At 49.1% G+C, this 20,194-nt stretch overlaps 2 protein-coding genes across 10 annotated transcripts in view; one reads left to right on the forward strand and one right to left on the reverse strand.

Moving 5' to 3' along the window:
• The window catches only part of LOC6549006, a 34,530-nt gene extending 22,192 nt beyond the window's left edge, over nucleotides 1–12,338 (forward strand). The window contains exons 4-7 of the mRNA XM_001975434.3: nucleotides 6,026–6,210; nucleotides 7,953–8,181; nucleotides 8,722–8,814; nucleotides 11,002–12,338. Of these exons, the coding sequence (XP_001975470.1) occupies nucleotides 6,026–6,210; nucleotides 7,953–8,181; nucleotides 8,722–8,814; nucleotides 11,002–11,524 (1,030 nt within the window). The 3' untranslated portion in view covers nucleotides 11,525–12,338. The remainder of the gene's footprint in view (nucleotides 1–6,025; nucleotides 6,211–7,952; nucleotides 8,182–8,721; nucleotides 8,815–11,001) is intronic.
• A 459-nt stretch (nucleotides 12,339–12,797) lies between these two features.
• LOC6549004 (PDZ and LIM domain protein Zasp) overlaps nucleotides 12,798–20,194 on the reverse strand; it is a 54,493-nt gene continuing 47,096 nt past the window's right edge. For 5 of the 9 annotated variants that reach the window (XM_026981337.1, XM_026981339.1, XM_026981338.1 and 2 more), the window contains 4 exons: nucleotides 14,164–15,073; nucleotides 13,884–14,067; nucleotides 13,588–13,827; nucleotides 12,798–13,519 (listed from right to left, as the gene is read on the reverse strand). In XM_026981337.1, the coding sequence (XP_026837138.1) occupies nucleotides 13,442–13,519; nucleotides 13,588–13,827; nucleotides 13,884–14,067; nucleotides 14,164–15,073 (1,412 nt within the window). In that variant the 3' untranslated portion in view covers nucleotides 12,798–13,441. Of the gene's footprint in view, nucleotides 13,520–13,587; nucleotides 13,828–13,883; nucleotides 14,068–14,163; nucleotides 15,074–15,333; nucleotides 15,671–20,194 lie in introns of all 9 variants that reach the window. The other 4 variants (XM_015156842.2, XM_015156841.2, XM_015156849.2 and 1 more) reach the window with 2 other exon arrangements.

Raw genomic sequence — 20,194 nt, forward strand, 5'->3', positions numbered from 1 at the left:
CCCAAAGGTCTCCTAAAGTCTGATATAAGTACGACACTTTTTTCCATTTTAAAGCCTTTTACCCAACCAATTATGGTGTGCTAGCAATAAATATAAAGCTAGCTTTCAGCTTTTGTGGAGCGTAAATCAGATATTCCACAGAGCATCGCTTAAGTATCTTGCAGATACTTTTGTATCTTTAAATTTGACTCACAACTGATTCAGTGCTCCAGCCGACAAAGAACAAAGCTGACTATCTGGGCACTAGTGCTGTCATCTCCTCGCCGGCGCATTAATGTATTCTAATTAATGACAACTCCCCGATAACATCTCATGGGTGATGAAACTGAGCTAGTTGAGGAGCCCGCATCTCGGTGGGTAATAAAAATATAAATATAATAGCTCCCCACAGGCGCACATAATTTTGTCCACAACTTTCCAGCAAAGACCCCTCGCATTTCGTCGGGACAAAAGCGACCGCCAAAGAGAATCCATTGGGTGCTAAATTAAATCACTTGAAGATGCCACTGCGCGATATTAAAAGCGCATAGAATTCGAGGGAAATCGCTGGGCAGCGGAAAAGTGAAACAGAGAGGAGGATGCGGGGTGTGCGGAGTGGCCAGGCGACTGGGATGCGATGTGACCTACATTGTGGCCAACATTGAGAAGTTGTTTTTGCTGTTGGCAGCGTGATTATTGTTATTGCAGCCCATCATAGACCAGCGACAGCAGCAAGGAAACAACAACATCAACGACTGCATGAATGAATGAGCAAACCTCATGATGGGCTAACGAGCAATTTAAGAATTTAATTTATGTACGTACATATAGCGACACAGATACATGACAGACCCAATCCCAGTTCGGGATTGCAGTGCTGCAGTAGCAACAGCAACATGCAGCCTGCAACGTGCAACGTGCAACGTGCCACACCAACACAGACATCAGATCTCGCAGCCTAATGACGCAGCCACTTAAGCGGTCTATATGTGTGTATGTTTTGCGAGAGAGCGCGCCACATTGGCTGCGGTTCTTGCAGCAATGTTGCTGCTGCAACTGCGACGTCGCGTCGGCAACATGTAAAAGTAATTGCCAACCCGGATGCTGCTGCTCCATGGCCATGGCTGCCTGGCTGACTGGCTGCCTGGCTGTGCCACATGAAAGCCAGAAATTAGAAACGGATCTCAAATTAGAAATGCCTGAGACGCAATGCCAGTGCGACTCCAGTTGTCGTTGTCGTCACGATGTTTGGCACTTGTTCCCTGCCAGCAACCCATTTATTTTCCACCCACCCACATGTCCACATACGTGGGTGGCTAATGCCTTTTTTTGTTTTTTTTTTGTTTTTGGAATATAGCTACGCCTGTCTGCTGCAGTTGGCCGCACACTTGGCATGCTGCCCTATATTCCAGATTTCCTTCTGGCCAGAGGAGCAGGAGGAGGATCCACTGGGAGCCATGCGTGGGCGTCAATTGCTGGCAGCTCTTGCGTTTTATGCATTCAAAAATTGGCAATAAACGTTGGCCAAAACTTTGTCTGCATTGCTGCACTCGAAACAAAAGTTTCAGCAATTAACCAGCAGATGTTGCAGAAGTCGCGTCCCACTCAGTTTTATATTATTGTATTTGTATGTCCCTGGTCGCACTCTGCATCAAATGGTTCGAGAATTTTAAATGTAAATGTCACCCGAATTTCTTAGGAAACCAAGTGATTTTAATAAAAGTCACCTATAAAAACGTGGATGGTCGTAAAAAATGCGCTCAATAAAAATGGTATTGCATTTATCTGTACCTACTGTGGGAGAAATCGTAATCGTTTTGTAAAGATGTTCTACAAGATATACATTTTTATGCCACAGAAATGATTTGTTTGTATAAACATTATAGTAATGCACGTAGACTATGTTTCTTATGGGCAGAATCAGTTTCGACAGACCATTCACACACCTGAAACCTGAATTTTTCTGCGAGTGCAGCTATTTCCGCAGCCAATGGACAGCGCCAAGTTTGCCATATAATCTTTTACACCCGCATTAAGAGCTCACTTGGCCCGACAGCATGGGGGGAGTGGAGCCTGTCAGCCGCCGGAGGAGAGCTCCTCCGACAACTCAACTCGCAGATACTCCAGTTTGGGGGGGCGCTTTCGAAGTCGTGTGCTCGAGTTACGCCCCCCACCCCCACAAAAGATACTAAGATACCCAGACACTGCCACCCAGCTGGGCTCTTTAAGGTGGCAGCTTGGGCCCTGGGTTAAAGCTGGCCGGAGTTCGCCAGTTTCGGAGCTCCGGCATCAGTCAAGCGTCAAAAGCGTTTGCAGTTAACTGGAAAAACGTTGCCCAAGTTTAGAGACTCGCTCTCCGTCTTCTGCAGTTAGTAGGTCAGAAGTTTCTGCGGCTGTGTGTGAAATCGTTACTCCGCGAAACGTATATACATATACCTAGCTGCATATATATACACAATTATACAGCACAAGTACTATACACCCAACGTGACTTTGTCTCTTTCGCTTGGATATTTTATTGCCGTCTGCGAGTCTCGCTGTTTGCTTTCATTTTTATATACATCGCGGCAAACAAACAACAACTGCGATTTTAATGCCGGGTGAATGTCATGTTCTGAGACGCAGTCTCTATTGCTACTGGTTTTCATTTTGTTTTTATTTAAACCACACAGACACACTTTCCGTAAAAATAGAATCATGTTTGGGCATTTATTCAGTTGCCTTTTCTCTTCGGATTCTAGAACTTCCAAGTGTCATGGACTTTAATAGAACACCTCGCACATCTTCTTTATGGAGGGCGAAAAGATTTATGGAAGAAAAACTATCCATATATAAAAGAGGCGTTCTTACGTTTTGAACCAGCCAATCCATCACGTTTCTATCAAATTTACTTAAGCGATTTATTAAAAAGAACACAATGTCGGAGATTACACAATCGGCACACCTTAGAACCCAAAGAAGAAATTAGCAGATTTCTCCCTGTGCAGCCCAGATCTTGTGAACTCAAAACACCCAACTTTGGCCCGAAGAACAAGCCAGAGAATCCCAAATGTCTGCCAAATTAACACAGCTCGTAGTTCAGGCCCCCCAAAAAAACCCTTCTTGCCAAAAAGCAACAAAGGCCCGCAAAACAATGAGGGAACAGAAAAAAAGTTACTATTACAAATCAGAACTGCGGCAAAGTTGAAAAGCGCGCTGTAATTATGGCCCCATTCGGAGTGGAAAATAGGGGAGAAGGGGAAACGCTGTGATTGAAAGTTGAAAATGGGTTTTGTGGCCTAATCCGTCCTTCAGCCGGCAGCTGCAGCCAAAAAATTTGCTTTGTCAGTGGGCCAAAATGAGAAAAGCTATGGCTAAGTTTGGCTGTGTGTGTGTGTGTGTGTGCCAATGTGCCAATGTTAATATGCTTTTGCAGCTAATTATTTTCATTTGCTGCGCCCGCGGTGATTGCCTCATTTTCCACATTTAATTACATAAGTCGAGGTGAAAAGAAAGGAAAACTAAAGCTGAAACAATAACTGAAACCGAAACTGAAATTGAAACTAAGCGAGAGCAGAAAGAAAAGAAAAGAAAAGAAAAGCACCAATGAATTAAATAAATTATCAAATATTCATGTAAATTAAATTCAACGCGATTTTCGCTTTCATTGTCCGCCGCTTCGCATTTAATTAATTTTCCACTGCTTTCGTTTGATTTCTCACGAGCGAACGGAAAAGCCGCTGCTCGGTGAATTGCCTGATAAATAAAATTAAGTTTCCATTAAACTTTGATTAGGCCTCCTTATTTTTCTTCTCCTAATTGGCGTGCGGGTGCGAGTGGAATTAATGTCTCAGTTTAACGAGCTTACATAAAAACATGAATCAACGCAGTTGCTGTTCTTGTTGTTCTCCTGGTTGTTGCTAGTTGTTGGCGGATGTTGGCTGATAAATAAATAAAAATACAAAAAAAAAAACAGAAAAAAAACCAAAACGATAAAATCCCCTCTGAGTCTTATCGTAATGAAGCGGCCTTTGTCTTTGACGCACTGAAAATTGCTTAATCAATTGGAAACTGTTCACTCGCATGCAAATGTCAAACTGACAGATGCCGGAAAGCAGAGGGAAAGGAAACGGAAACGCCATTTAAATGGAAACTCCGCAGAAATGAAAGTTCAGTGATAAGTGCGCGTCGAGCGCGAAAATAAATAAATACGCTCAGCCGATGGAACTGTGTCAATGTTGGCAATTACAAATTGCAATTAATAAATGAAAATGAAATGCAGCCGCCTGATTGAATAATTGCCACACGGACTGACTGACACACTGACTGCATGAGCGCTGAGCTGGCTTACTGTCCGTCAGTCGCTGACTACTAGCTCACTAGCTCACTAGCTTCTAAGCCTTCTCTAGACTTATAAAGCGAGAACTGACCCTGAACTACTTTGGATACACATCGCACACATGTGTAGACTTGGATGCACTGAGGAAAAAGAAGATAAATGTAGCTAAATTTACCACAAATTTAAGGAGCTTTCCTCATGTGTGCTTAACTAGGGTTCACAGGGACTAGATAGCTGGTACCCCCGATCTTGAAATCGAATTTAATATTCCTTAGCAATCTACCCGAACTTTTGCGCCGTGTTGTACAGATACAATATAGTCTACTCATCATATGGCAAGTGCGCAATTCCTGTGTTTACTCACATGCAATGGATTTTAATGAGCGCCCAGTTGGGAATGCAAATGCTAATGGGAATGGGTTCCAGTTCTGCGATTTGGACCGCCCCTAATTAGTGTTTAATCAATCATCGGATGCCTAGCAACATTCAATCACGATGGGGGGCTATCTGCAGCTGGGGATGATACATTGATGTAGTTGAACTTTGTCACCGCATGTGGTCGCGATTGAAATGCCGCAAAGTGCTGAGATCTTAGAGATCTACGAGTATGTGGGAACTTTGGGCTGTTTGCTGGAATGAAGAACGATCTGGGAATGCGTGTCGTTAGAAACATTTGAAAAGAGCAAAGAACACTAGTTATTGTTCGGACTGAACTCACCTTTTGGCATTTCTGCGAGCTCATTTCCGAGGGCCTGAGCGATGAGCGATGATGAGCTGAAAAGATCAAAATTTATCATGACACGACAACTGATGAAACATTCATGCCGCCGCATTACCGGAGTCAGAGACCTCGGGGCCATGGACTCAGCCCTTTTTTGTTGGGGAAAGGGAAAGGGAAAGGGCAAACCTCTTCTTTAATGGCCCGTCATAAAGTGTGAATCCCGAATACACGAAATACGGCAAATCCTTTGCCAGCGAGAACGGCAGCAAATTATTAAACATAAATTTCCGGTTGCCCAACTTGTTTACGGATGTATGTTTGTGCACGTAATTTTCCAACAATTTATCATCTTTTTGTGGAGCGGCTTCGATGACACAAGCAACAAAAGCGCCAGACGCTTTTCCATCCCCCTAACAACATCAGCAAGGACTATAAATATATTTTCTCCTCTAATTGTTTGGCAAGGGTTCGGCTTTGGTTCGTCTTGCCGGGTGTAGAAAACGCTTGCCGTATCCTAATGAATTTACGCACACACGTCCTTTTTGCCTTTGTCGCCGTCTGTGTCGCATAAATTGTCCTTTCTCCGCAAAAATATTTTACGTCGTCTGCTTGTCTGCCTGCCTAGCTGCCTGGCTGCCTTGCCACCAAGGATGCCCAAGGATGCCCAAGGATGCCCAAGGATATGCGGCGGGATCCTTTCAGCTTGTTTCGTGTTGGCGGGCAGTGCGCAAATTTTTGGTCTTTTGCCTCATAAATCATCAAATTACAACAATTGCGCACTCGCTGCTGCGCTATTGTGAAGGGAAACCCAAGGATAAAAGAAAAAGGACCTGGCGCGAGACGCTGCCGTTTGCCAATTTGCTGCGCAGCAAAGCATCTGTTGTCCTCGCCATCCCACCTGCGCTGCACGAATTTTCCGTGCCACCATTTTGTACCCCAGCATTATGCCCCTTGCCATTTTCCAGCTGCCTTACTGAAAATCTGTTTTCCATTCCGCTCTATTCCAGATCCCCCTCGGAGAGATCGGGCAAGGGCTGCTGTGGCCAGTGGTTCGCCGGACCGCCGCTGCGCGCCCTCATTGCCGTCGTCGCCCTGGGGGGCGTGGCCTGCGCCCTGGGCGGAGCGGCCTTGGGCGCCACAGGACTCGCCGGACCGCCCAACTCCCACCTGACCGCCGCCCTGCTAATGATTGGTGAGTGGGAATTTTAACTATTTTGAGATTCCATAAAAGTATTATAAATATTTGCTATGGCATAAATGTAAACTCTAAAGAATAATGGGGCTTGGGCAAAAATATGCATCGCCTCTAAAGTAATTTACATTTTATGCCAGGCCAAAAAAAATTGTTTGTCATTATTAAACAAATAAGTATTGAGTAACGAAATCTATCTGCCTTTTTTTATTATTTACATTTTTTGAGTAAAATCTTAGTATATTATTTGTTCAATTGAAATGACACGGTTTTAAGTAAACATGTATTTATGGTCGCAACATTTGCTCTTTCTGCTTTAATGTTATTTGGCAAACATAAATGCATAATCCAAGGGGGAGTTCTGCCCATTTATTGAAAACGCAGATCCATTTGGTCCATCTGAGCTCAATGCGAACTAGGCGATTACGTAATCTGGCAAAATGGGAGCAGGGAAAATGGCATTAAAGGCGGCAACGAGCGCCTTTTGATGTTCACTGATGTTTACACAAGCCACGGGAGCGACTGGAAATCCCCCTGGCCAGCGAAATGGCAAAAAGGCGAAGAGGCGAAAAGGCCTGTGTTTGCTCACAATTGTTACAATTATAAATGGCATTCGGTGCTGTCCGTCGTTCGCTGCTGGGTTTTTCTTTCACGCTGAAAAGGGCGGAGGAGGAGGTGCCCCAGTGTCTATTTGAGCACCTTTGTATCTCACTGTGTGTGTGTGTGTACCTGAGTATCTCACTTTGTGCGATACCTCGTGCATCTGCTGACCCAGTTCGAAGAACAAACAAATTTGCAGCCAGACAAGCCAACTGTCAATATTGCCAGAGCATTTAGTTCCGGCTGCGATTTCTTTGGCCCAGCCATCGCTCTATTTGGTGTGATCAACAGGTAGTTGAACCCCACCCCACCCACTGCCACTTCAAAATAAATGCACTTGGGAAAGCTCTTTTCCGAATTAAAACGTCATCGATTCGAGTGTGCCAACTTTTGGGCCACTCATGAATCATTCATTACGCAACCACCGCTGCCGAAAGCGGGGCCAAGTGCAGAGCTCTACTCCACTACTTACTTTTATGTGCAAAGTCTGCAGCCTGAGTTTTGCTCTAATCAATTGCCGGCGCGTTTAGTTTAGCGCTTGCCAAGCGTGACATTGCGCCATTTTCGGTGGCAATTACCGAAAAGTTTCCAGTCCACACAGTCAGCAGTACAGTGTACGAGTGTAGTATGTGCGGCAGCATTTTACATAATTTAATGGCAATCAAGCCAGCCAGTCAGCAAATCTCCAACTATGTACAGGCACATAATGGAGCAGGAACTGGCGGAGTCCCACCAACCCACCGTCATCATAAACATGACGATGATGATGGGCGAGGTCTTTTGGGGTCTTCGGCTTTTGTGCGGAGATGTCACAACGCTCATGACAATTTTCGCTAATAAAATCGTATGCCTAGCTGGCAAATTTGCCATGATGACATGCTCCACTGAATGGCTCGTTTGGCCGGCAGGAGTAAAAGTGAAAGTCTGGCCGGCGTGATTAGGCCTAGGCTGGATTTGGAGCTTTAAGTGGAGCTGTAATTGCGTGCCACGCCCCCTTGGGAGTGGGCTAATTAATGCTCAAGCTAAATGGATAATCGAGAGGGAGTGGGGGGAGGGGCACTTGGGGGCGTTAACCGAAGTCTAGCTCTGAAATTAAGTCCGTTTCCACCTCTCATTTTTGAATTTTTCCTTTGCCATTGCAGGAGTTGGCGTCGTTTTGGTGACTGTGAGTGGTGCCGCCTGGCGGATGACGGCGCCGGGCGGCCAGAGCTGCCTGGGAATCGGCCTGGGCACCAGCGTGGACCTCGGACGGTGTGGCCGGAGGCCCTGCAGTCGCGGCGGCGGAGCACCGCACGGTCTGCTCTATCCGGAGTTCCAGCACCGCCCGCCGCCGCCCTCCTACCAGGCCAGCATGCAGGAGTATCGGCTGAGGTGAGTTGGCTGCCAGGAGTACCCGGAGTACAGGGAGTACCAGAACTGCTGGTGCATAAATTACACGCAAGGACAGCAGTTGGTGGCGGACCTGCGGCTTTCGTTCGCCACTCGCATGTCCTGGCGCAATTAATTGCATTATGCATAATTATGCAGCGACCAGAGCGATTTGTAGCTACACTGAGAGCATCTCGTCTGTCTGTTTCACTATCTACCACAATCAAAGAGAAACCACACTTTAAAACTATTGTATGTACATGTAATTGCAAAAAAATATATATATTGCTCACATAAGAGTGTACTTTGCGACAAATACTTTTCAATAAGTACAAATTTAACAATTGTCCACAATTGCTTACAAAACATCCGCATATCTGGAAAGTCTTTAAATCGCCTCTGGTTGTCAGTGTATCTATTGTCAGCGCTCACATCCTCACCCCCACACCCTTTACCCTTTGGCCGGCCGCCTTTTTCCTGTCGTGGCATGCCACACAACTACAACAGCTACTCACCCGAATCCTTTCCGCTTCTCTCCCGCAGACTTTTGCTGTTGGACCGCGATCGCCAGAATGGCGTGGTGCGTGGAAACTCGCCGCCGCCCACTTATCGATCTCATGCGGGCAGCCTGCTGAGGTAAGTACTTCCGTTTCCGGCGCAATCCTCCCTGCAACACTACTCCAGCTCCTCCACCGACTGCTCCGTTCCGCCATTCGTGAGTTATTTGCAAAGTTTGGCGCCTGCCAAACCGCAAAATGTTTTCCAGACTGCCAAGGAGGTGGAGCGCGTTAAGGAAAATTGGGCATGGTGAATGTGGGAACATTGGAGATCCGGGATCTGGGATCTGGGGTAACTCTGCTCCGGCGGTTTGGCTTTTGTGCGGTTTCCAAGGGTGTCAACATTGACACATTGCTTTTGGGGGTCGCAAGTTTTCGGGTAATTTTCGATTTTTCCCATTCAACGGGACGATTGGAATCAAAAGATTGTCTGATGATGGCAGCAAACACTCGCCAATTGATTCGGCACTAATTGAAGAGATAAAGCAATCCACCCTGAATATATATGAGCAATCTGATTGCGTTTCGCCCGCCAAGGGGCATGACTCAAGCGAAGGGCATTTAAATGACAAGGACTTTTCAGAAAAGTGGGTGGCGCTGGAATAATTATCGCCCGGAACGCATAATGTTGGGCTAATGGGAAAAGTTGATTTTTATGGCCTACAAATTACTGCTCGAAAGGCAGACAAAGGCAGCTTGAATTTGGTATTTAAATAATATTTGCAGCTCGTTTTAGAAAATTGCCATTCAAACCGTAACGTATTTATGTCAAATTAACTTACTTCACTCACACACTTGAATATTTATAATGTGTGCAATGCAAATGGAAAGGCAACAGGGAAATCTGATTTGGGGGCTTCTCCGCACACTTAGGTTAGCCAAAAATGTCAGCGGAAACGGAAGGAAGAGGAAGCAGCCAGGGGAAGTATGTCAAAAAGCAAAACTTATGCAAAGTGTGTGGCAAGAAATCACAGCATTCTTCAAGGCAGGCAGGCGGGAAGGCGGGCAGGCGGGCAGGCGGGCAGGCGGGCAGGGACCCCAGTAAATGTGTGTGCCTGAGTTGCGTATTCAAATGACGTTAGTGTTGGTGAGGGGAAAAGCTGGCAAAGAATTCAGGGAAATTTTGCAAAATATTTACACACACGCGCGCACATCTGAAGAGCCTGCCAAGCCGCATAACAAGCAGCCCGTAAAGATGGAAGGTTAGTGAGCTGAGGGGGGAAAAGGGGAAGATGTCCTGCTCCAAGGACGGAAAACTGTCCTTGCTGCTGGCCAAGTCAATTAAACCAACAAAGAGCCGACTAAAGTGCTGCGAAAATTGCCTGTTATGCACAGCACATCACAGCACATCACATCACATCCCAGACAATGGAGGAAGACATATAGATAGGCCCGATTCCAGGACAAATCCTGGACGATGACTTATTTTGCTGTTTCCGTTCGGCCGGCGTCTTTGTCGGAACAATTAAATGCAATTCTACATACTCCAAATTGCTCCATACAATTTGTGCGAGCTTCTCGAATTTTGAGAAATCAACCAGCCACGCCCACAGAGACCGAGCCACGCCCCCATCCCCCATTGGAGCACTCGGCAGGCCATTATGTGCAGATGAGCGTTTGAGTGTTGACTTTTGTGCTCTGCCGACTGAAGTGTGAATTGTCTGTGATTTGGGTTTAGTTCCCCCTCGAACCCTCACCTAAAAATAGCTCCTTTCAAAATCCTCCCCTTGAAATCTTTTTACCTATTGCCATGCACATGGCAACAATTGCCACAGCGGCCTTTTGTTATTTAAATTGACAAAGATGAGCATATAGAGAATAGACACACACGCTTATGTGTTTGAAAAGGAACGGAGTCGTCATATATCCTATACATACTTGGGACTGACAACGGATGGGTGCACTGCACAAAAATAATGGAAAGAGATTTCACATGAAATGTGTAGCTCTTAAGTTTCGTGTTCGATTTTACGTTTCTTTACAGTAATAATAACAATATGTTATGAATGTACACTTGCTGATAACTAAAAGAACTAAATACCATTTAAAATAACTGAAATAAGAGATAGTTTTAATTGTTGGCCAGTGCAGTTGGATAGACAAGTCCCACAGAAATCCCCCTTTGAAGAGACCCTATCTCATGGATGCAAATTTGTGCATTTGGTTAACATATTTGCCATCTTCTTATGCCCGAGAAGGGCAAACAGAACAGGATTGACTTTGGCTCATGTGTAAATAATTCATGCTTTGATTCACTTACTTCCAGGGCTCCATTGACCACCCTGAGATCCGGAATAGGCGGAGGAGGCGGCGCCGGGGGAACAATCAGCAGCAGCATGGGCGGCTCGGAGTACAGTTTGCCGCCCAGCTACCGCTCCAGAAATGCCACGCCCGCCAGTCTCGTGTGCAGTGAGCGGAACATCGAGACGGCTCCGTCCGGAAGACTGTTGGCAAACGAGGATCTGCAGCTGCCGGAGCCGTCGGTGGTGGAGCAATTGCCGGACTACACAGCGCTGCAGTCGAACACATTGCTTACCTCGGCCATCGTGGAGATAGAGTCCTCCAATCGCATTCCGGAGAGGGAATCCACTGCAAGCACGGGCGGTGCGTCGACTGGTGCGGCGGCGATGAGCAAAAACAAGGATCTGGTGACCATTGTGACCATTTCCCAGTCACCCGGAAGTACCCACAGCCAAACGCAAACGCAAACGCAAACGCAAACTGAAACGCAAAATGCAGCTGGCCAGGCCAGCGCCCTCGATCAGATCGATATATTGGCGCATCTGTAGCGATCGAACTGAACGGTTGGATACTTCAGATTCAGACACTCGTTAACCCAAAGGTATTTATTTGTACGGAACTCAAGCTGCACCTAAATGAATGTAATGTAACCCCTATCTCTAACCTGTATCTGTAAGCGGCGTTAGCTGGTAAGCTGTTTGTTGTACTTGAATGTGTTGAATTTATTTTTGTAAGCATTAAGCAGATGCGCAGCGTAGTTATTACGAATTCTAGATACTTGCAATTATACATATGCGCCTACCCATTGAAGTATTAAAGTATCCAAAAGAAATGGAAATGTTAAAATTATAACACGAGAAACTCTGAGCTCAGCCAACCACTAACCACTATTCAACTGTAAATACGATGAAATTTAGAACGCATTTCTAGCAACTAAACTATAAACCAGGCCAGAAACGAAGAGCAAATACTAAGTATATAGTGTATGTAGGTATGTGTATCCACGGGATATGCATAACTCGCAACGGAACGCTACGGTGACAAATTTGGCGCGCACTTTCGGAAACCACGAATATCCAACTGAATACTGAACTTCGATGTCGATTTCGATTTCTGAATGCGTTTCGCACAAAAACAAAATAGGTAGACCTACCCCTAATGATATGTAAGTTACGACTAATTGCACGCGTGTCCTGCACGAGTACAATACACACAACACAACACAGACACACACACACACAACAAGGACAACAAACACACACTCTCGAAAACTAACTTAAAGTCCTTTACCGTAATGTGCAAGGCAACGTAAACTAAACAAGAGAAATAAAACCCAACAAATCGTTGAAAAATGCCACAAAACCCCAAATTGTTTTTCTTTCTCGCACGAAGGGCGTGGCACATGCCTCCACGTCCTGATCCTGCTTAATCTACCGTGAATTTTGCTGCCACCGCCAGGCCTCTGAAGTTTTGTATTCAGAGTGGGGTAAAATCCGAGTTTTGCGGAGTGGGGCTATTTGGAGTCCCAGCGATTAACACCCGGCACAGCCCATCACCCACTCACTCACACCTCGGGCCGAAAGCCGAAAAAATAAAATACGAGGCTCAAATGAAACCAACAAAAATTGGTTAAGCATGAAATTGATGTAGAAGTGCGTGCCCATGTGTGAGTATGAGTGTGTGTGAAAACAAAAACTGTTGCATACTTTCAGGCAGCCGGCGGAATTCGTGTGCCCAGCAAACCGGAAGTTGCCAACGATAATGACATCACATGGAGAGTAAATTGTGCTTGTTGTTTACGAGCATCACAAAAGAAAGCACTCGTTTTTTAAACGCGAAAAAGATTTCGAAATTTATTCACTTGCTGATCATTTACAATTTACAATCGAATTATGGATAATTTACAACATAAATTTAGAAATTAAATAAGCAACTGCCTGCTGACAACCTCGTTTCATCTAATCTCTGATTAGCCGATTCTACGCCGCCAATCGGTTTGGGAAATCCTCTCGCGCGATTTGTTAGCTTTTGGTTACGGGTTGATCAACAGTTTCAGGCTCAACTAAGTAAATTAACTCTGGCCACAGTACATACATATATATCTGGGGATCGGTAGTTCGGTTATGATACGATGTTTGAATAAATAATAGTTGTGTGTGTTTATTTCCTGTGTGGGACATATAATTTGCTAGCTAATTCGATTTCGTGTCGTTTGCAGCTACTGTTTTGATATAGAGCGAATCGATCATCAGTTAAAATTAGGATAACATTTGTGTGCACAATTCAAAAACAAATAGAAATAATAATAGTTACGCATTATACACTCTGACAATTGCAGTATTAAGCATTAGATACGAGTTGGGAGCAAGCTCCCATATCCAAGTAATCCGAAGATTGTGATAGATAGTTGGTGTTGGTTAGTGTGCGTGATCCCTGAAGTCGAACAAAATCATCTGAGTTGCGGCTTAGCGCGCGTGATTCTTGCAGAAGGGACGTCCGCCCTTGTTGTAGAAGCTCTGACCCTCCAGGTTCTGTTTGCAGAACTGTTAAATGTTGGGAAAAGTTGATTAAAATTTCGTATTAAGTGGGAATTCACGGTAGAGACGCTTACCGTGCAGTTGAAGCATTGGCTGTGGTAGTTGTGGTTCAGGGCCTCCACCCATCTGTCGCCAGCTTCCACGGGGAAGCCGCAGGCGAAGCACTTGGTGGTGAACAACTCGTTCCAGTCGGCCTCGCAGTACGCGTTTCCATCCTCCAGGAAGAAAGGCCTGTTGCCGAAGATCTTGCCGCACTGGCCGCAGGTGAAGCACTCCGGATGGAAGTGCTTGCCAATGGCATTCAAACAGTCACCCTATGCCATGCCGTTCATTAGTAGGATAAATCAATGGAGGCCTGCTTAACTCTCACCTTGATCTTGCCAGCGCACTTGCTGCAGGTGGGCGCCAGGTACTTCTCGAAGCAGTACTCGCAGTACAGGTCGCCCTTCTCCTCAACGAACCCAATGTCCTGAAGCGGACGACGGCAGTTGCCGTTCACGCAGATGAAGTGATCCGGGCACCAGATGCGGCCCAGAGCCGTGATGAAGGGTCCTCTGTGGAAACGCGACATCAGCAAATTAGTTCGGATATGCGAAATACTATTATAAAACAACGAGGAAAATAACGAGGCAATGGCAAGCTGTACTTACGAGGTGATCTCTTTGTTGCACTGACAACAAACGGGTCGCTTACCCTCCTTGAGCAACTGACTTACGGCCCTTTCGTTCTCCTCCGACATGGTGGTCTGATCTTCACTGTGAGGTCCCAAGGCTTTAACGGAAACACTGTAGGTGGGTGCGCTACTCTGGCTGCCATTCTGATTTCCCGCCTGGCCACCATTCTGATTGCCAATTTGGCTGCTTACGGAGGTGCCATTGTTAGCCGCCTGCTTAGGTTCTATGTAGGATCTTCGATCAGCCGCATGGGTGGCACCAGTGCGTCTCAAATTGTTCCTAAATGCCACCGGTTCGGGTGCGTCGATGGCCTTGCCACTGTCGCAGAGATCAAGTATCTTGCCCATGGGATGCTGGGCAGGGAGTTCCATCTGTAGGGTTTGTTCCACCCGAGGCGCCTGCGGCTGCGCCTTCTGGTTTCCCACCTCAGTGGGCAGATCCTTCTGTGCATGTACGGCTATAACAGGTTGCAGTGCAACCGGCTGGGTGGGATCCAGGTTCTTAAAGTCGTCGAGATCCAAACGCTTGCGAACGATCATTGGGCTCTTTGAGAGATTGGAGCTGCTGTTGCTGCGCAGACTCAAAGAGCTACCCGCATGGGAAAGGGGTCCATTTTGTCCACCATTGCTGGCCAATCGTGCCTCCAGCATATTGGCGATGATTTTGCCGGCTTCCTGCATGAATGCTTGGGTCTTGTCGCCCATATTTATCTTTCCAACGGACTCAGCCAGCATGGAAGTGGCATCCGAATCCAGTTGGAGATCCTTCTGCAGCTCCTGGGCGGGTGTGTCAGTTGCCTGAGGCTGGGGGCGTGGCAGGGTGGCGAAAGTTTGCGGACTAGCATGCGTATTAGTGGACTTGGCAGCGCTTTGAGCTCCTGTGGAAACTGCAACAAATTGGGGTAAACAGAACACAGAATAGCGAATGGGTTAGATTGGTGGCAGGCAAATTAGTGGGACTGGTTGGTATCGAACTTATCAGTAGGAAGCTGATCCCAAAATATAACATTATAACATAGGTAAGTTAACTATGGCAGAGAAAATAAAAGATCAATCTCAGGGTATTCGGAAGCGGATTAGAATCATTCAAGGGCACACACAAGAATCAAACTTTGAACACAACAAAACTCTGGGATGCTCTGTTCACCTGATCTGCACATTGCAGCTGTTGCACAGTGGGATGCGCACTCCGGGTCCGGCTGCCTTGTTCAGGATACCCCTGCCCCTCTTGGGCGCCGAGGTGGCTCCAAAGGCGCCAGCGCTCTTTCCTCCGGCACCTGGGGAATTATCCACATTAGAGTTCAAGTTCAGATCGCTCAGGTCTGGCGGAAAGACAGCGGGCGCAGGTGGAGCAGCGGCGTTAACAGCGTTCGCTATCACCGATTTGGGAACAATCGGAGCTTTGAATGGAGCAGTAGCTCTGGTCGGAGCTGCCAATGGAGCTGGAGCTGCAGCAGGAGCGGGAGCATTTGCTGATCCTGGAGCTGTGATGGAAGCGATGGATGGCCGCGAGGCCAGATTAGGCTGGGTAATGCTGCCATTGCTGCTCCTGTAGGCCGTGGTGGCCTGGTTATTAGTGGTAGTAGTAATAGCAGAAGCTTGGGTTAGGCTTTGCGACGATCTCGCGACGGATGCTGATGCTGATGCTGAAGCAGATGCTGATGAGGATGAGAGCGATGATGTGGTGGCCTTCGAGCTGCTCGCAAAGGAGCTCTGCTGCACCGATGAAGTGGTGGCCTGGTAGCCCGAGAAAGCAGACCTTTGCTGCTGTTGCTGCTGCAGGAATCCCGGTGGTGGCGCCGTTAGCATCTTCGTGGCCGCCGGAACAGTAGCATAGCCCGGTACTATAGACTCCGCGGGAGCCGGCTTAAGTGGGAACTTCGAGTCAAAGGTGGGCGATCTCAGGTTGGGGAAGCAGCCCTCTCCGAGAGCAGAGGCCCGGGCACTAATAGCCTGCGATTGGCTGGTCAAGCTGCTGATCTCCTCCTCCATGCAGGAAAGGCGCTTCGCCTGACTGGCCACGAATCCCGTCTTGCCGTACGAAGAGCGGCGTTCTGTGTCCGACTGATTCTGGGACTGAGATTGAGCCTGGGTCTGGGCCTGGCTGATGGATTGCGACTGGGCCCTCGACTGACTGACGGACTGCGAGCCAGTGCGGATCTCAATAGTCTTGGCACTCTGGGTGCGTTCGAACTCCTCGGTGACCTTGCGACGCCTCTCGATTTGGGTGTTTCCCACCTGGCTGCGTGTCTGACTCTGAGTCTGCGATTGAGCTTGCTGCTGCAGCTGGGAAGATTGCTCCCTCTGCTGAATGCTCAGGTTGCCCAGCCTTTGCTCCGTAATCCTCTCCGGTTGCTGGCTGAAGCTCTGACTGGCCGACTGGGAACTCTGCTCGGAGTGGGCCAAAAGCTGTCCCTGGTAGCTCTGGCCGGTGGTTATGGAGCCCGTCTGCAGGCGAGGACCTCCAGACACGGACAGAATATTGGACTTGGTTTCCGGTTCCTTCATCCTCGGCGCTCGAATGGCATTCAGCGGATTTGGCGGCGGTCCCGGAGCCGGAGAACGTGTTCTGTCTGGAAAAGGCGAGGCGTTCAGTTCGTTGTAGTTCCTGGCATGGGTGGCCGAGCACTCCTCGAAAACGAGCTTCTCCTCCGTCTGGTAGAAGGGCACGATTGGAGCTGGCTTGTTGGTCAGCGACGGGGTGTACGGCCTGGTGGGCGTCAGGGCCTGGTCCGGTCGCACCAGTTCGTCTAACGGTTGGAAAGCCATCGTTACTGGACCCGATCGATCCTCAACAATAATGGGCACCGACAGCTGGGGCCGCCGCTCCTTCTCCCTTTCCCGGGAAGGAGCCACCACAGTTGTCGGCGCAGCAACCTGGGCTATGGGTCTATGTACAGTGGAGGTGTCACTGGTAACTGGTGCCTTCGGGGCATCCACGAATGCCAGCGGCACGTTCTCGCGCAGCTCCTGCGGTTCCGGAGTGCGAATGGGACTCTGGGTGGGCAGCACCGTCCAGTTGCGCTGGTACTTGGGGATGCTGTCCGCCTTGTGGAGGCCGGACTGTACGGCTTTGCCCTGTTTGGTCAGGTGGCTCAGCGGGGAGGGCGGCGGGAACAGGACCTCCGAGTGCTCTAGCTCCTCGGCGGTCTCCTCGATCAGCTCGTGGGCATCGAACTGTCTGCTGCAGTAGCTACTTTGTACAGCAATAGCTGATGGGCGGAGAGGTGTGCTGGTGGGAGCTGGAACTGAAGCTGGAGCTGGAGCTGGAGCAGGTGCGAAAGCGGTAGAGGTGGTGGCAGGTGGGACTGTGGAAGAGGAGTTAGAGCAAGCAGTCGCTTTGGAGCTGTAGGAGGCGGAACTCTGAGATTGGGCATTGGCCTGAAGGTTTTGGGTCTCCGCGAATGTGGTTTGCGAGAGCAGAGAGTGTTCTTGTTGCTGTTGGGTTCTTTGGGTTACTTGGGAGTGTTGCTGCTGTTGGGAACCCCCTAGCTGTTGCTGCTGTTGCTGGTTGGCTTGAGGAGGTTGCTGCTGCGACTTCTGGGCGAGTTGCTGCATCTGTTGCTGCAGCTCTTGGCTCTGGACGCACTGCTGCAGTTGCAACAACTTGGATTGCTGCAATTGCTGTTGGCTCAGGAGACTCTGTTGCTGGTTGGAGAGCTCCCTCTGAAGCTGGGTTAGCTGCTGGCCCTGGAGGCCCGAGAGCTCCTCCTCCTTCTGGTGGAAGTAGTCCAATCTTTTCTGGTTGCGCTGCTGGGCCTTGAGGTACTTCTGGTACTCCAGATCGGTTTCCTCCTTCAAGGCAGACACAATCGAGGCTCTGGGGGTGTCGGCCACACTGCCAGCATTGGAAACCGTGTTCGAGGACAAGGGTTCACGGGATGGCTGGAATGCTTGCATGGCCGCAAAGGCAGAGGACTTCCGTGGCTGATCCCTCCGCGTTTCGTAGAACTGCACGGACTGAGGAGGCTCCGGTCGGATGCCCAGTTCTTCCTCGTGATCCAGCACCTGAAATTCACGCTTCTTGAGTTCCTGCTGCTTTTGCTCCTCGTCTACGCGATGCATCGCATTCTCGGGATTCAGGGGGGTGTAACCACGTTCTGGGGCGGTGCACAGGGCATCACACATGCTCAGGTGCTCTTTGGGGGTGGGCAGGTCAATCATGTGGATGGGCACATCTTTGTCGAAGTGACCTTCAAAGGGGCGATCGGGAGCGGTGGTTAGAGCACTCACAAATGGTGATTTGGGTCGGTAATCCTCCCTCAGATAGGGCTTCGTGTCAATGGGTGGTGGCATGTAGGGCTCGGTCTCCTCTGGAAGTGGAATGCCCTGGTCGGCGGGAGGGGCGAACTTGAGCTCGAACTCGGGAGCAGTAACCATGGCCTGGGTGAGTCGGGATCCTCGGGGAGGAGACTCCCGCAAGGGAGCAGGTGATGGCTCAACTGAATTTATGGCCGGTTGAGCAGAAAAAACTGGTGGAGGGGGAGCTTCAGGAACCTCTTGGGCTTTGGCAGCCTCGGCGGCGGCGGCCTCTGCTTCGAAATCATCACCACAGGGCCGGGGAAAAGGACACTCCACCAGGTGGAAGGGAACCTCCGGGGCTGTGGTCAACACGCGAATCATGGGATTAATCCACTCCTTGGGCATTGGGTTGGGAATCTTGGTCGGAGGTATCTGGCGCACCGGGGCAATCTCGATTTTGATCTCGGGTGTGGGCTGGAACTTGCGTTCGCTCTCCAGGATCTGGCACCGCTGTTCGATCACGAGGCCCTCGCGATCTTCTAGAGCTTCGGAGGCCTCTGGTATGGTCTCCAGTTCCGCGGGTAGCTGGGGTAACTCCTTGATCTCGGGCTCATCGTTGAACACAACGCGACGGGTCGAAGGAGCAGCAGGAGCAGGAGTTTGAGTGGGAGTGGTCACGGGACTGGGTGTAACCTCCCTTACCATATCCACCAGTTTGTAGGTGCTCAAGGGCACAGCCAGGGAGTCCACGCACTCTTGGGCACTTCTCCTGCCGGACGGATAGTCCTGCATAGAATCCTGGGTGCTGCCGTAATCCACCTGGTAATCGAACTCGGAGCCAGACTGCTCCTGCATTTGATAGGCCTGCACCTGGGCTGCGTACATTCGCTGGTACTCCTCCGAAGTAGTGGTCGTGGTGGTCGACGTGGATGTATAGCTATCCGAGCTAGACTCCTGCTCCGCCAATTGGCGGGCACTACCGGCTGTCAGTTGTGGTGCGGAGTAACTCTGCCACTGGGGTGCTCCGTTGGCCGAGGCGCCAACTTGAGGCTGCGGATCTAGTCGCGCGGTTGCTCCTCCAGGTGGCAGTGGAGGCACTTCTTGCACCGGATTCGAAACCACCACATGTTGCGTCTCCGGCGGTGGGATATACAGTGGTGCGGCGGTGGGCGCCAAGTGGCTATCATCCTGCGGCGGTGGCCAGGTGAAACTAGAGCCACGCTGCGACTGACGGCTGGCGGCCAGGGCCACCTCGATGTCCATCTCATAGCAGTCCTCCTCCTCGAACTCCGGCTGCAATTCCTCGACAGCCTCTCCACCTTCCCGTTGGACGGGTCAAACAGCAGGGGTCAAGTGTTTTTGCGGGGCAGGGTTTATTTGTATGTTTCAGGGTGCATAGTTAGTTTGTTTGTGTTTATTGGGCGGGCAGGGCAAATATAAGAGCAGAAAGAAACAAAAGACAAGCGCTTGTTAGTCCTTGGCACTGAGAAAGCGGCAGAGCGTTGGTGTTGGATCAGTGGTCAGTGGTTCGGTGGTTCGGTGGATCAGTGGTGGTGGTGGTGCAACGTTGGCAGCGGCAGCGGATTCGAAGGCGCTTAAGAACTATGTTCGCAACTTGTTCTAAAAACTACAAGGCAATTGGCGCAAAAAACCAAGCAACCCAGTGATTTGTGTGGGTAATGGGCGCTGGAGTGGTTCGAGTGTCTCAAGTGGTGTATGGATGGTCAGGTTGAGGGCGCACAGCAATGAGCAGGAAGACGGTCAAG

The sequence above is a fragment of the Drosophila erecta genome, unplaced genomic scaffold (assembly GCF_003286155.1).
Source record: "Drosophila erecta strain 14021-0224.00,06,07 unplaced genomic scaffold, DereRS2 tig00000092-arrow-pilon, whole genome shotgun sequence".
In the NCBI taxonomy this organism is placed as follows: domain Eukaryota; kingdom Metazoa; phylum Arthropoda; class Insecta; order Diptera; family Drosophilidae; genus Drosophila; species Drosophila erecta.